General features: G+C 38.8%; 1 protein-coding gene across 1 annotated transcript in view; it reads right to left on the bottom strand.

The window, feature by feature from the left end:
* Positions 1 to 12,311, bottom strand: part of PPFIBP2 (PPFIA binding protein 2) — a 94,704-nt gene that overhangs the window by 11,109 nt on the left and 71,284 nt on the right. The window contains exons 9-18 of the mRNA XM_059473645.1: positions 9,719 to 9,827; positions 8,240 to 8,272; positions 6,529 to 6,590; positions 5,936 to 6,011; positions 5,182 to 5,279; positions 4,939 to 5,003; positions 4,413 to 4,481; positions 3,970 to 4,030; positions 2,396 to 2,437; positions 666 to 810 (exon numbers count right to left, since the gene is read on the bottom strand). Of these exons, the coding sequence (XP_059329628.1) occupies positions 666 to 810; positions 2,396 to 2,437; positions 3,970 to 4,030; positions 4,413 to 4,481; positions 4,939 to 5,003; positions 5,182 to 5,279; positions 5,936 to 6,011; positions 6,529 to 6,590; positions 8,240 to 8,272; positions 9,719 to 9,827 (760 nt within the window). The remainder of the gene's footprint in view (positions 1 to 665; positions 811 to 2,395; positions 2,438 to 3,969; positions 4,031 to 4,412; positions 4,482 to 4,938; positions 5,004 to 5,181; positions 5,280 to 5,935; positions 6,012 to 6,528; positions 6,591 to 8,239; positions 8,273 to 9,718; positions 9,828 to 12,311) is intronic.

Raw genomic sequence — 12,311 nt, 5'->3', positions numbered from 1 at the left:
TTCCCCCACAGCTAAGCAACCAACAGTGCTGATAGAGAGATTTTTACCCAAAATTTGCATGTTTTTGATGGTTGTACTATGAAGTTTCAAGTGGTATTGTCAGGTGCAACAGGAAAAAAAAACCACCCTCAAAATTAAACCCATCCCTCATTCTGCCATGAGTTATGGGAGAAGGAAAGGAAAGGAGAGGAAAGGAGAAAGGAGAGGAAAGGAGAAAGGAGAGGAAAGGAGAAAGGAGAAAGGAGAAAGGAGAAAGGAGAAAGGAGAAAGGAGAAAGGAGAAAGGAGAAAGGAGAAAGGAGAGGAAAGGAGAAAGGAGAGGAAAGGAGAAAGGAGAGGAAAGGAGAAAGGAGAGGAAAGGAGAAAGGAGAGGAAAGGAGAAAGGAGAAAGGAGAAAGGAGAGGAGGGGGGAAAAGGAAAGGGGGGAAAAGGAAAGGGGGGAAAAACGAAAGGGGGAAAAAGGAAAAGGAAAGGGAAAAGGGAAAAGGAAAGGGAAAAGGGAAAGGGAAAAGGGAAAGGAAAAAGAAAAAGAAGTAGCAGGACATTTCCTAAGTGAACCACGCGAACATCGCAGTGCAATGTTCTGGCACAGCAGATCCCATCCCATGCCATCCCAGCCCCTCAAACAGTTTGGATGCTCCCTCTGGGGGAGGCACAGGTACATACTCAGGCCAGGGACGCTGCTGTCATCGTTGTCACTGGTGCCACATCCCTCTGGGGAGCTGTACATTCCCTGCTCCCCGTTCTGCAGGGCTCGGGGCAGCTTTCCTGGCAGCGTCTGGTACTTGCTGCCTTTCCCCACTGGCTTACTCTGTTGTTTTTAAAAGAGGGAAAGATAAAATAAGTACAAAATTCAAACTGCTCACAGCGTCTGCAATCTGCTACACAATGTTCTTAAAGGTGAGAAAAAAGTATGGTACAAAATTACTCCACTCCCTGCATGTTCCTGCTTACAGACAACTCAATTTAAACCCATCCAGCAGCTGACAGTTTCCTAGCTAAGACACAGCCCTGCCTTCCCTCATCTGCTCCTCCCACTTCATCCACTCTGCATTGCTTTAAAATATATGTTAAATATTACCTGGTTTTGCCATAAGAATTTTTCTAGCTGTCTTCCTTTCCTCCAGGACCCTGTCACTAATTAATTGTTTGATCTTTCCAAGGTCAACTTTGATAGTACCAAAAATGTGTTTAGTTACTTCTCAGATAATTTTTTCTCCCCCATTTTCCACCAGACTTTCTCTGTTTCTGCCTCACAATTTTATCTCACTGGAATTCAACCCAAAAGTAATTGTACACCTCAAATTTCCACAAATGTATTTCCTACCACCGTTAATAACAGTATAAGAATCAAAGCCAAAGTTAGGGTACAGAAATTTAACTTTTGTAAGGACAAAAATCTCTTTGCATAGACAGAATTGTAAATGTGTGTTTTTTTTTTTAAGAATTACAGCTAAATATAATTGCCAGTTCTATCACAGAACCTAATTTTCCTTGCATTCAAGTGATATCTACTTGGGCACCTTGCTCCTTTTACAAGGGTAGATGAAATGTTCCCATAAATCTGATGGCTTTGAGCCTAATAAGTTAATTTTCCAGGCAGAGCACATGTTTCAGGGGAGTACTTTTGCCTACAGTTTTGGAAATGGTCTGTTGAAATTTCTTTAACACTGAATCCAGAGGAAAAGATGGACAAAACAACCCTGTGGGTGAAAGCTGCAGGACAGGGATGCTTTTTGAGACATCAGTGAACCTGCAGCTCCAGCTGCCATTATTAGGGGGAGAGGTGTACATCCAATACGTGTTTTGGAATAAACTCCCACCGGGAAAGGTTTCAGTGTCAGAATGGAGGTTTCACAGGAAAACTTTGCACTGGAAATAGGCAAACCATATTTAGCACGCAGGAAAGTACAGCGTGCTTCTATTCAGTATCCCCACTCCAACAAAATTTTTTCAAAACATTGTCTGTGAAGGATGATACATTAAAAATTCTACGAGATAACCACTGCTTTATCTGTTCTGATTCCAAGGCCTAGAGGATTCTTTGGATACTACAAATGCAGGCCAGATTGCTCAGGTCTTCAACTCCTGCTCCTTTTTGGCAGCTGCAGGAGCACATCCTGAGTACATCCAAAAAGAGTAGAGAAATTGTGTCTTACATCAGCAGTGTCTATTCTGAGACTGACTGACCTCAGCTTCATGTAACAAGCTTCTAGACAAAAAGTAAAAACCCAAAACATTTCCCTCTCAAATCTTTACCCCTTGTGTTGTTTGTCAGCACTGGAACTATGCAAACATTTTGAAGAGAAAAGGAATATAAAATGCAAACCAGCCATACGATCACAGCACATCACACCACACCAGAGAATTGTTAGGGAAGGATGCAGTTAATATACCTCTTGTTCTACAACAGGCTGTGCTGGTTTTCCATCTACATACTATGGAGTTTCAGGGAGGGCAATTTCAAAGTTTTGTGGAAAAAAGCAACAGACAAATGTTAGTATTAACATACATACATGGAACATCAAATGTAGTCTTATTGCTATAGAAATGGTGCTTAATGTAGGGACAATATATTACAAGGACCTCTTAATTTCATCTCAATCCAATATTTAATACTAATTGTGTTTGTTCATTCCCCACTCTACAAAATTCCTGTTTACATTCTGTTGTGATCAAAGGAATTTTGCTATTTTCAGGTTTCTGGGTGGTCCCTTTAGAGTTGCTTTGAGCTGGGAACACAACAGCTGTTTAACAGACCAATATGAAAACAAGTGACATTAAATAATACACACAATCCTGTATGGATCCAGCTGAAATCATAAAGAGCTCTGACAGAAACCAAGCGATAAAAATTCCACCACAGTTAGGTCAGGGACACTGATGTGGTTTATTATTTTATTATTATTATTATTGCTGGAAGCAGGGGGACTTTGAGCTTTGAGCAAGGCAGAATAACTCCAGCACAAATGTGTAGGTCCAGCCTTATCACAGCACATCACAGAGACAAATTCAGATTTTTGGTTTAAGACAAGAAAATAACTAAAATTTATGACAGGAAAACCTTCATCAGTTCTCCATGGAATGAAATGCGAGTTCTGATTTGTCACATGTGTGACTACAATCAAATCAATGCAGCACAAATTTCACAGAATTCCTTCTACTTGGTCACTACCCTGTCCAACAATTCAAGAAATATATGAAAGCATTTAAGAAATTTTTTTTTAAATGTAAAAACTGGAACAATCATTTGACTTGTATCTGGTTTCAATGGCATTACTGGGTCTAATATTAAGCTGATATTAGGCCTAATTTGGGTACAGAAAAAAACAACAGTCTCACAAAGCAGAATTTAAAAAGTGTAGAAAAATGTCAGTGTACATAATGACAAAACAAGACTGTGGACCACAATGTAACAAGACTTTGCAAACTGGGAAGATTTATTCTGGAGTGGAATTAAAGCCCTTGAGGTGTTCCTGCTGCTGCCAATTTCAGGAATGCCTTTTGTATCAGAAAGCTCAGGGAAAACACTGCTACATGCACACACCCAAAAAGGAATCCTGTGTGGAAATACCCAGTCCCAACATTTAGCTACTTCCAGGATTAGCAGCCTAAATATTTTTGGTGATTTGGAAGTAAAATAAATTAAAAAAAAAAAAAAACCTATAAACAAAATAATACTGCAGTTTAACAAAATGACTCCTCATTATTTCTTGTATTTCACTTAAATATTTTTCTCTCAGGGCAAAAACTGAATTTGAAGGTGTGTCCACATGGGTGTGTCAACCAGCTTAGAAATGGCGGGGGGGGGGGAAAAGAACCTGAGCTGTTTTAGGGCTCTTTCCTCACATACAGAGTTAGTGATGGTTAAAGTTACTGTGTGCATAACAAAAAAAATATGTTTATACTTGATCTTTGTCTTTTAGTTGTGACATTAAACACCAGAAGCTGTGATTACAAATGAACCAACCTTTTCCAAGGATTCACTCTGCAAGTCTTCCAAACTACTGGATTTTTTTTTCTGTGGAGCCCTTAAAAAAGGCACAGGCAAAGAAGCAGCAGTCAATAAAACACGGTTTGTTTGCATCTCACCCCTGTCTTGTGCAAAAGTCACACAGTGTCCACATGAAACATAGCTCAGAATTAAGATACTTGTTTATTTTATAGTGCTTTTAGTCTGAAAATCATGGCACTGAGAACAGCAATGGATGAAGGCAGAAAGAGCAACAAGGCATCCTCTGGCCAGCAGTGAAAGGCAGCCAGGCCCAGTGGGCAGCTGCAGCCTTGTTACTCTAGATGATTTTAGAAACTCTTAACAAGCACAGCAGTAACTCTCTGTGAGCAATGTGCAACCTTTAGGGATTTTAGAAAGGGAGATTGTTTCACATTTTGATGAAAGTTACTTATTCTTACCTATTTGTGACTTCCAAAGAGTCTTCCTGCTGAGAGGTTAAATTACTTGAAGGTACTGGACTGCTTCCACTTTAAATAGAAATAAATTTATATATAAATATATTAAAATATTTTATATAGACATACATATAAAACATATTTTATATAAATAAATATAAACATAAATATATAGCATAACATAATAGAACATATAGTATATATATTTTCATAAATATTATATATTTATAATATTAATATATTCATTCTATATAATATTAATATACTACTATATTCATTATAAGAAGAATATATTAATTCATATTCAAAATATATATTATATAAATATATAACGTATGAGATATAAAAATGCTGAATTATTCCTATAATTTAAAACTTAAACATCCAAGCATTGCCAACCTCCACAACAAGCAGAGCTTTCAGAAGTGCCCCAAACTGCAGCAAAGCCAAGAACAGTCCAGAGAAGATGCCAACAGTTAAACAGTGTAAATAATACAATTTAGCACCACAGGAGAGAGAAAGGTCTTGCCTGATTTCCATGTTTTTGTGTGGCACTGGAGGGAGCACAGCTGGTGACAACTCTCCTGCAGAGGCCTGGGGAAGACACAAGAGTTTCAATACTGTGGCTTTGGTGTCTTCTGCTGAATCTACTGTGCCCATGCCAATGAAAACAAAAATTCTGCCAGGGCTGAACCCTCACCCACATTACTACAGAGAAACCAACAGCAAAAAATCATCTGTGCAGCAGAACCTGCTTGTAAAACATCTGTACCTCTGTTTTCAGTAATTCCCCTTGAGAGTTATTCAGAAGATTCCACTTCATTAAAGTTGCCTCTAGTTCCTCTTCACAGCCACCAGAGACAGGGGAGCCTGAAAGCATTGGAGAGTAGAAAGGGAGAGGAACAGGTAAAGCTTGCTCTCTGCAGTATCAGCTCAGCAATCCAGAGCATCATGGCTTGCTCCTTGCTTCTTTTTATTTATTTACTTAATGAATGTTCACAGAGAGATTTACTCTCATTCTCTATTTTGTGTGTTAATTACATTCAGTCTCATTCCTAATGTTTGTGTGTTAAACACAAGTTCCCATTCTGCCATGCAAGGCCTAAAAATATTGTTATTGCTTGTTAATGTGATGGTGTGCATGGAACAAAACTGTCCTTTCAGAAGGTCAAGTGTCCCAGATTCAATCCAGTGCTGAAAATTGTGGTGGCAACTTAAAATGAGATAATCCTAAAACCCATTCAACTTCCTACACTGTATAGGAGAAATGGGACACAGATTTATTTCCCCCCTCCTCAGATTTTGAAGTTAAAACCACAGAACTGTGTGCAGCAAAGCAATGTGGGTTTTCAGTTTTGCCTTTTGTCAGTTGTCAGGGTTTTCCTCAGTGGAAGGAAAATGAGTTCTCCCTCTTTAGGATCATTTTATGCTGTGAAACATGGCTGGTGGTCACAGGTCAAAATGGTCACAGGACACACCACATAAACTAAAAATAAAAGCAGGAAATTATTCCCAAGCCATTTTACCATGAGCTGCAATCATGATGTCCTTGACCCTCCTGTACTGGCTTAGCAGTAGTGTCAGCTCCTCTATCCGACGGTCCTGTGGAAAACATGAAATAAATTAAATTACATTTTAAATCCTTCATTTTTAACTGCAGAAACACTGAACTACATCTCTGTGATTTTAATGAAAACAGGCTCAGTCCTTCACACACCTTGTAAGGAATGTTTTTTGCCTTTGTGCACAATATTTGCTGGACAATGTGAAATAACAGTTGTAAGGAAACCAGAGGAGTTTGACATTACAGCTTTTTTTGAGAAATAAATGTTATGAGCTACATTAATGTTCTCCAGAACTAGTGTTTCCCTGTCTGGATTCCCTACTTGCTAAAGGAACTTTTCAGGGATGTAAATTATTGTCTATGTGATCATATATGGACATGCCACCATCCAGAAAAATCCCATGGCTTGATTTGTTACCACAAAAATGACAATCTCCTGAAGAATGAATCCCCTTTCTCATTTAGTCCTTACAGAAAGTGTGTTATTTGGAACATTTCAGAGATTCAAAACCATAGTTTCATTCTTAGCACATAGAACGAGGATTATTTTCTCACCTTTTCTTCATTTGCAGCCAATAATGTCTCCATTCCTATCTTCAACCTCTGAACTTCTTGGTCTGAAAATGTTTTAAAATGTTGTAAGAGAAATAAGGCTTGTTCTGTTTACTGTAAATAGATGTTTTGTGATACTTTCCCTGTGTTCTTACTAATAACCAAAACCATGTCAGTGGGGTGGCCATATCTACATTTAGTGTAGATTTTTACAGAAGCTGAACTATAAAAAGTACAACACAAACATCCTGGTTTTGCTTACAAAAGATTGCATAACACTATTTTTAACTATGACAATCAAGCAATGGAAAAGAAAAAACCACAGAAGCTCATTTTGCAAAAAAGATGAGAGTGTGTTTGCTGTTATGTTCTTAAGGAAATAATTTAAAGTAGGATTGAAAATGTATTCCATCTGAGAAGTAGCTAAAGTACATTCAAGAATTTGGGAATGAAAAATAACAAAAACCTGCTTTGATAGAAGGAAATTCTGTAAAATGTTATTTACTTAAATGTGTCAGTATGGGCACCTTGGTTTAAATCTACATTGGGAGCTAATGGAGAATTTCCTCACACACAACTTAGTGATAGAGGCTATCCAGTGATGTTAAAATCAAGTCAATTAAAACACCCTCTCTGAAACTGATGAGGTTGTCAATCACATCCTAACTTTGCTGAACCAACTCTCTCATTTTCCCCTACAACAATAGTCCCAGCAAACCTTCCTGAGCAAACCAAGTGCGATGGAGACAGAAACTGAGATAGTTCCTGTGTTGTAACTCCCACCTCCAGATATTCATGCTTTGACATTACACCAGACACAACTGTTCCCAAAAAACCATGAAAACAGATGCAGGAAGGGAGAGAGGGGAAAGAAAATCAACATTGCCAAAGAGCATCTGTGAATAAAGGTTTTACAAATGAAAGTTGAAAACACAATGTCATAGCTAAACTATTTGAAAAAGCTGTAATTAGTTTTTATTGCAGGGATTCTGGAAAAGTGCACGCCTTGCAATGAGTAAGTTTAAAAGATGTACATGAACCTCACAGGTGGTTTCTCAAAGAAGAGACACAGGACATGCACAGGCACAGCCAAATCAAAAACTAAAGCCAGCAGGCAGTGGGCAAGCAACTGGGAGACTTTTTAAAAAAAATCACAGTCCTACTAATTTCTTTTTATAAATGTTAGACTTCAAAAAGGACTGGTGTCAAGGTAGATTTAGGCACACTAAAGCAAATTTTACTGACAGTATTCATTAACATCATCAAGTATGGGGACATTTATTCAGACTTTTAAAAAAATGCAATGATTTTTTTTGATGCAACGATTTAAAAAATAAAAAAGCCTAAATCCTCCCCTCCAAAGAGAAAGGCTTTCAATTAAAGCTGTCTTTTCTGTTATTAAATGGGGTTTACATACGTGCAAATAAAAGCGAGCAATTGTTACGTTTTGGCTCTGTTAACCTTGACAACATCCCTTTGAAGCCCAACAATTTGATTTGTGCACCTCTGACCTTTATTTCTGCAGTGAAATCTCCCTGAGCAGGGAAAGGAGCTGTCTGCTTGCTGCAGGCAGTGAAAGCAGCGTCTCGTGTGTGTTACAATTAGACAGCCAAATCTAAACAAACACGGAATTATTGCTGCAGGAGGCATCTGAGTTAACATTGGTGTGAAAGGAACAGTGAGGTAAAGCCAAAAAGGGAATTGCAAGGCTTACGTTTTTCTTTTAGCCTTCTCCTATAAACTTCCTCTACGATGGGAAGTGGTGAGAGTCAAGTAAAGTATGTAGAAAAAGCACACATTAGATCAATCCTGCAATTTAATTAGGATATGCATTCTAGCATTCTACAAGTACATTCACATCATTTTTCAACTTTATTTGAGAAGACCCCCTAAAATTCCGATCGATCAGTAATTTTTGTTTGGTTGGTTGTTTTCAGAAGTATTGTTACTGTTTCCAATACAGTCTAAGTGCTTTCCTTGAACATAGCCCACAAATTTTGTAGAGGGTTTGATTCTTCTGCCACTGGAATCAAGGACAGTTTCACCACACTGCTGAAACCTGAGTGCTGCTGAGCTCTAGGTTGACTGTCATACCACTATCTTTCCTTTGAAATATCCTAAATTATTTGGGAATCTCGCAGAAGATACATATTTCCATTAGTAGAAGGGTTCCTCTACCAAGCACTGCTGTTAGACAAACTAATTTTCTGGTTAGACATGCAGCTCTCTACATGCACAAGCTCTGCAGCTGGGTGAGATCACCACAAGGAGATGTTAAGTCACTCTGTTGGAATGAACCAGAGGAGGTTCCTGGGGAGCCCTGGTCAGGGGGAAGCACAGCACATGGAAATTCACATCCCAGCCAGGGCAGTCTTGGGAAGCACCAGTTAACACCCACAGAAGCTGTTAGAGCAGCAAAGCTGATGCCCTGTGCTGAACTGCACACAAACACTCCTGCATGGCTGAGTGCTGGTGCTGCAGAGGAAAAATTCCATATTCTAATTCCCTAATTCCATATTCCATTCCCTAATTCCATATTCTCCTGGCCCAGCAGTTGGCAGGAGCCCCAGGGAGTGAATATTTCAGAGCTGTGGCACCACTGGTTGAGACCAAAGGCTAAACAAATTGGTTTGTTATGCCATTGACCTGTGTCAACAGAGACAAACAGAAACCTGCAATATCACCTGCCCAGGCTGGCAGGGACACTGAAAATGCAAACTTTCATGGGACAGGGAGCCTGAATGAGACACAGCCATGAAGAAAGGAAGCAATGACTCTTTTAGGATGTTTGGTCATTGAAACATTAGGCTTAGCTACTACCATGACCCTTTTTTCCCCTTGTAAACCAGAAACTGGTTTCAAAGAAATTTTCAAGGTATACCTGAAAAATAAACTACTATCAGTCTTTACAATTACAAATAAAACACCAACAGAAAAAGTTTCAGGGTCCTGAGGATACTTATTTCAATTTGTGCTGCCTCTAGACTGGAATGGAATTTCATACATTAAAGGCCTCTACTCTACCAGAACATAGAATGAATTGACATTGCTTACATTGCTTTTCCTCTCATAGTAAACTTTAAGTCCATTCTTGCATTTCTTTGTATCTCTTTGCAATCCAGTGTCCAAGCTGCTACCAAAGCAAACTTAAAGTAGGGTTCTGAATTTTTAATTTTGTTTTCCCTCCTCTTACCTCTTTCTGCCACTTCAGTGTATGAGGAGGTCCTGGAGAGCTGACTCTGCAAACGTTCTATCTCTGCATCTTTGAGAGCCAGCTGCTCCTGGAGCTGGGCTATCTCAGCCTGGAAAAGAGCACAGCAAAGTCAGGATAACTTCCCCACCCATTGTCTGTGAGTCTTTCCCAGGAAGGAGGAGATGTCTGAGTGAGGCTGTGATTGAGGTCAGTCATCAGCTTAGGATATTTCACAAACACCAGGACAACTGTACATATTTATGCTGCTATTGCTATTAGAGAAGCTCAATTTTCCCCATGCAATTAGCTCTTGGAGAAGGCAGACAAACATTTCCAAGGCTATTTATGAAGGTAAGGAAACTCTGGAAAGCTCTCAATGCTACAAAGTTAGTACAACAACAACAACCAACAACAACCAACAAACACCCAACAACCACCAACAATCACCCAACAAACACCAACAACAACCACCAACAACTACTACTACTATTATAGGGAACTCAAACTTTGCATGGAGACCTCTAAAAGATAGCAAAGAATTTTTAAACAGATACTGGTGGTTTATTTTATTTTATTTATTATTTATTTTATTATTTATTTTGATTTTTAATCCTAGTTACTACCTATTAGTATAGCTGAGAATCTATTAATACTGAGCCTTCTCTGCAAGATAAAAAAATTATTTTTTCTCAAAACAGCAAATAGGGTTGAAGGAAAGCATGGCCTGGAAAACCACCACACACATGCAACAGAATACCATATTCATTTACATTTACTGGAGTTTTAGGGCTGCCACCCGATTTGCATGGAAAATCCCACATGAAAAAGCTCAACAAGACAGAGGGAGAAGAATTCTGTGATTGTTCAGCTTGAAATGCTGTGATTCTAATCCGGTTTTTGTGTTTTTGAGAAAAACTGCCGGCAGCATATTTTGGTAAGTCAGCGGTTTGATAAGGTTTTCTTCAGAGGTCTCAAAATCATTGTGTGTCAACATTCTACATTTCCCCTGCAAAGGCACACAAAGCCTCCTTGCAGATGAAGGACAAAAGAAATAAAAGGGGTGGGGAAAAAGGGAAGAAAAAAGCAAAGAAAAAGGACAAAAAACCCCATGACCAGTTTCTCAAAATAAAATAAAGCAGGAAAGATGCAAACCACCAAAGGACATGATCCAAACAGGGAGAAACATGGATTAATTAACACATAAACTTATTTTCACCAGGAAGCAAGCAGTTGGATTGCAGGATAACATCACTGCTCTGCCTAAAATTCCATGTGGAATAGAAGAATCTGCCTTGCTGCATCTCTGAACGGCTCCTACACTTCCCAATGACTAATATGCTTTTTATATCCAGCCATGGATTTATTCCAATCTCTCATCTAAGAAGCTGGAACAACAGGAAGACAAAAGCCTGCAGACCTCTTAATACCACATCTGGATTTGCCTCCCCTGGTCTACTCAGCCTCAGAGTTCTTTCAAAGGCTTTCTTTTCCCTTAATATCTAATTCCTGTCATCTCTAATTATTTCTATGCTTCCTCTCTCTTTTCTTGCACTTCTCTTCCTTTCCAGTCCTGCACCTTCTCTCTCTCAGTGGGTCTTATGATTCTTCTTTCCTATTTTCCTTCTGCTCCTACTTTTTCCATAATTTCTGTCTTGGCAGCTGGCGACACACTGCTTGAGAAAATATTTTCCCAAAGGCTGTTCATCTCCACCATATCAGAGAAAACATTTTCACGGATTGAAGAACTATTATCTTAATGAGAAAAAAAGACATGGCAGCAACTTTCTGTTATTCATCCAAGAATTCTCAAAATAAAGAAATGCTAATACAAATAATAGCTGTTTGTCATGTCTGGATCAAGCTATCAAGCACTGAATAGAAAATTCAGTTTAATAATTTTGAAATGTTTCTCCAAGACTCAACCACAAGTCAAGAGTCAGCCATTCATATCAACAGGGATTATTACACAAATGAAAGGAGATGTGATTGCAGCACAAGAAGGAAAAATTGTAGGGTGCTTTTTAATCCAGTGGAAAAGGGCTAAAAATTCAAACTAGAAATAACAGTAAGAATGTTCCATTAGAAAAATTATTTACTGGGGAAAATTATTAAATGTTTGACATGTCAAGTTTCTCCAGATTATGATCCAACAGCTATGCAGGACTTAAGGTCACCAAAAGTGTAAGGCAGCTGTGCAGTGTGATATATACAAAGTCAAAGCAGATGATCTAATGGTGTATTTTGGGCTTAATGTCTGTGAAAACAAATTCCATAGTAAGCAAACACCCAACAAACTTTGCATGCCTCTTCAGAAAAGTATATCCCACAGAGGCTTGTCACCATTACACAAATCACAGCTAGGAGGCCTTCAGAGAGGCATTTTCTCTGAGCAGCTCTTTGCAAGTCAAAATGCCTTTTGCGGTTTCCTAAAGTAAGAATTGCAAGAAGTACCAGACTGAAAACTGCATGGAGGGAGCAAAAGGCACAAAGAAAGCTACACCACCTTCAAACTAAGATATTGATTCCAAAGGTGGTTAAAGAAAACTTGACTTCACAGCTACCCTTCTCAAGGTAAATGCCAGATAAGTAGATA

This window comes from Ammospiza nelsoni, chromosome 6 (genome assembly GCF_027579445.1).
Source record: "Ammospiza nelsoni isolate bAmmNel1 chromosome 6, bAmmNel1.pri, whole genome shotgun sequence".
Taxonomy (NCBI): Eukaryota; Metazoa; Chordata; class Aves; order Passeriformes; family Passerellidae; genus Ammospiza; species Ammospiza nelsoni.
Note: the sequence above shows the minus strand (reverse complement) of the source record. Positions and strands in the feature narration are given on the sequence as shown.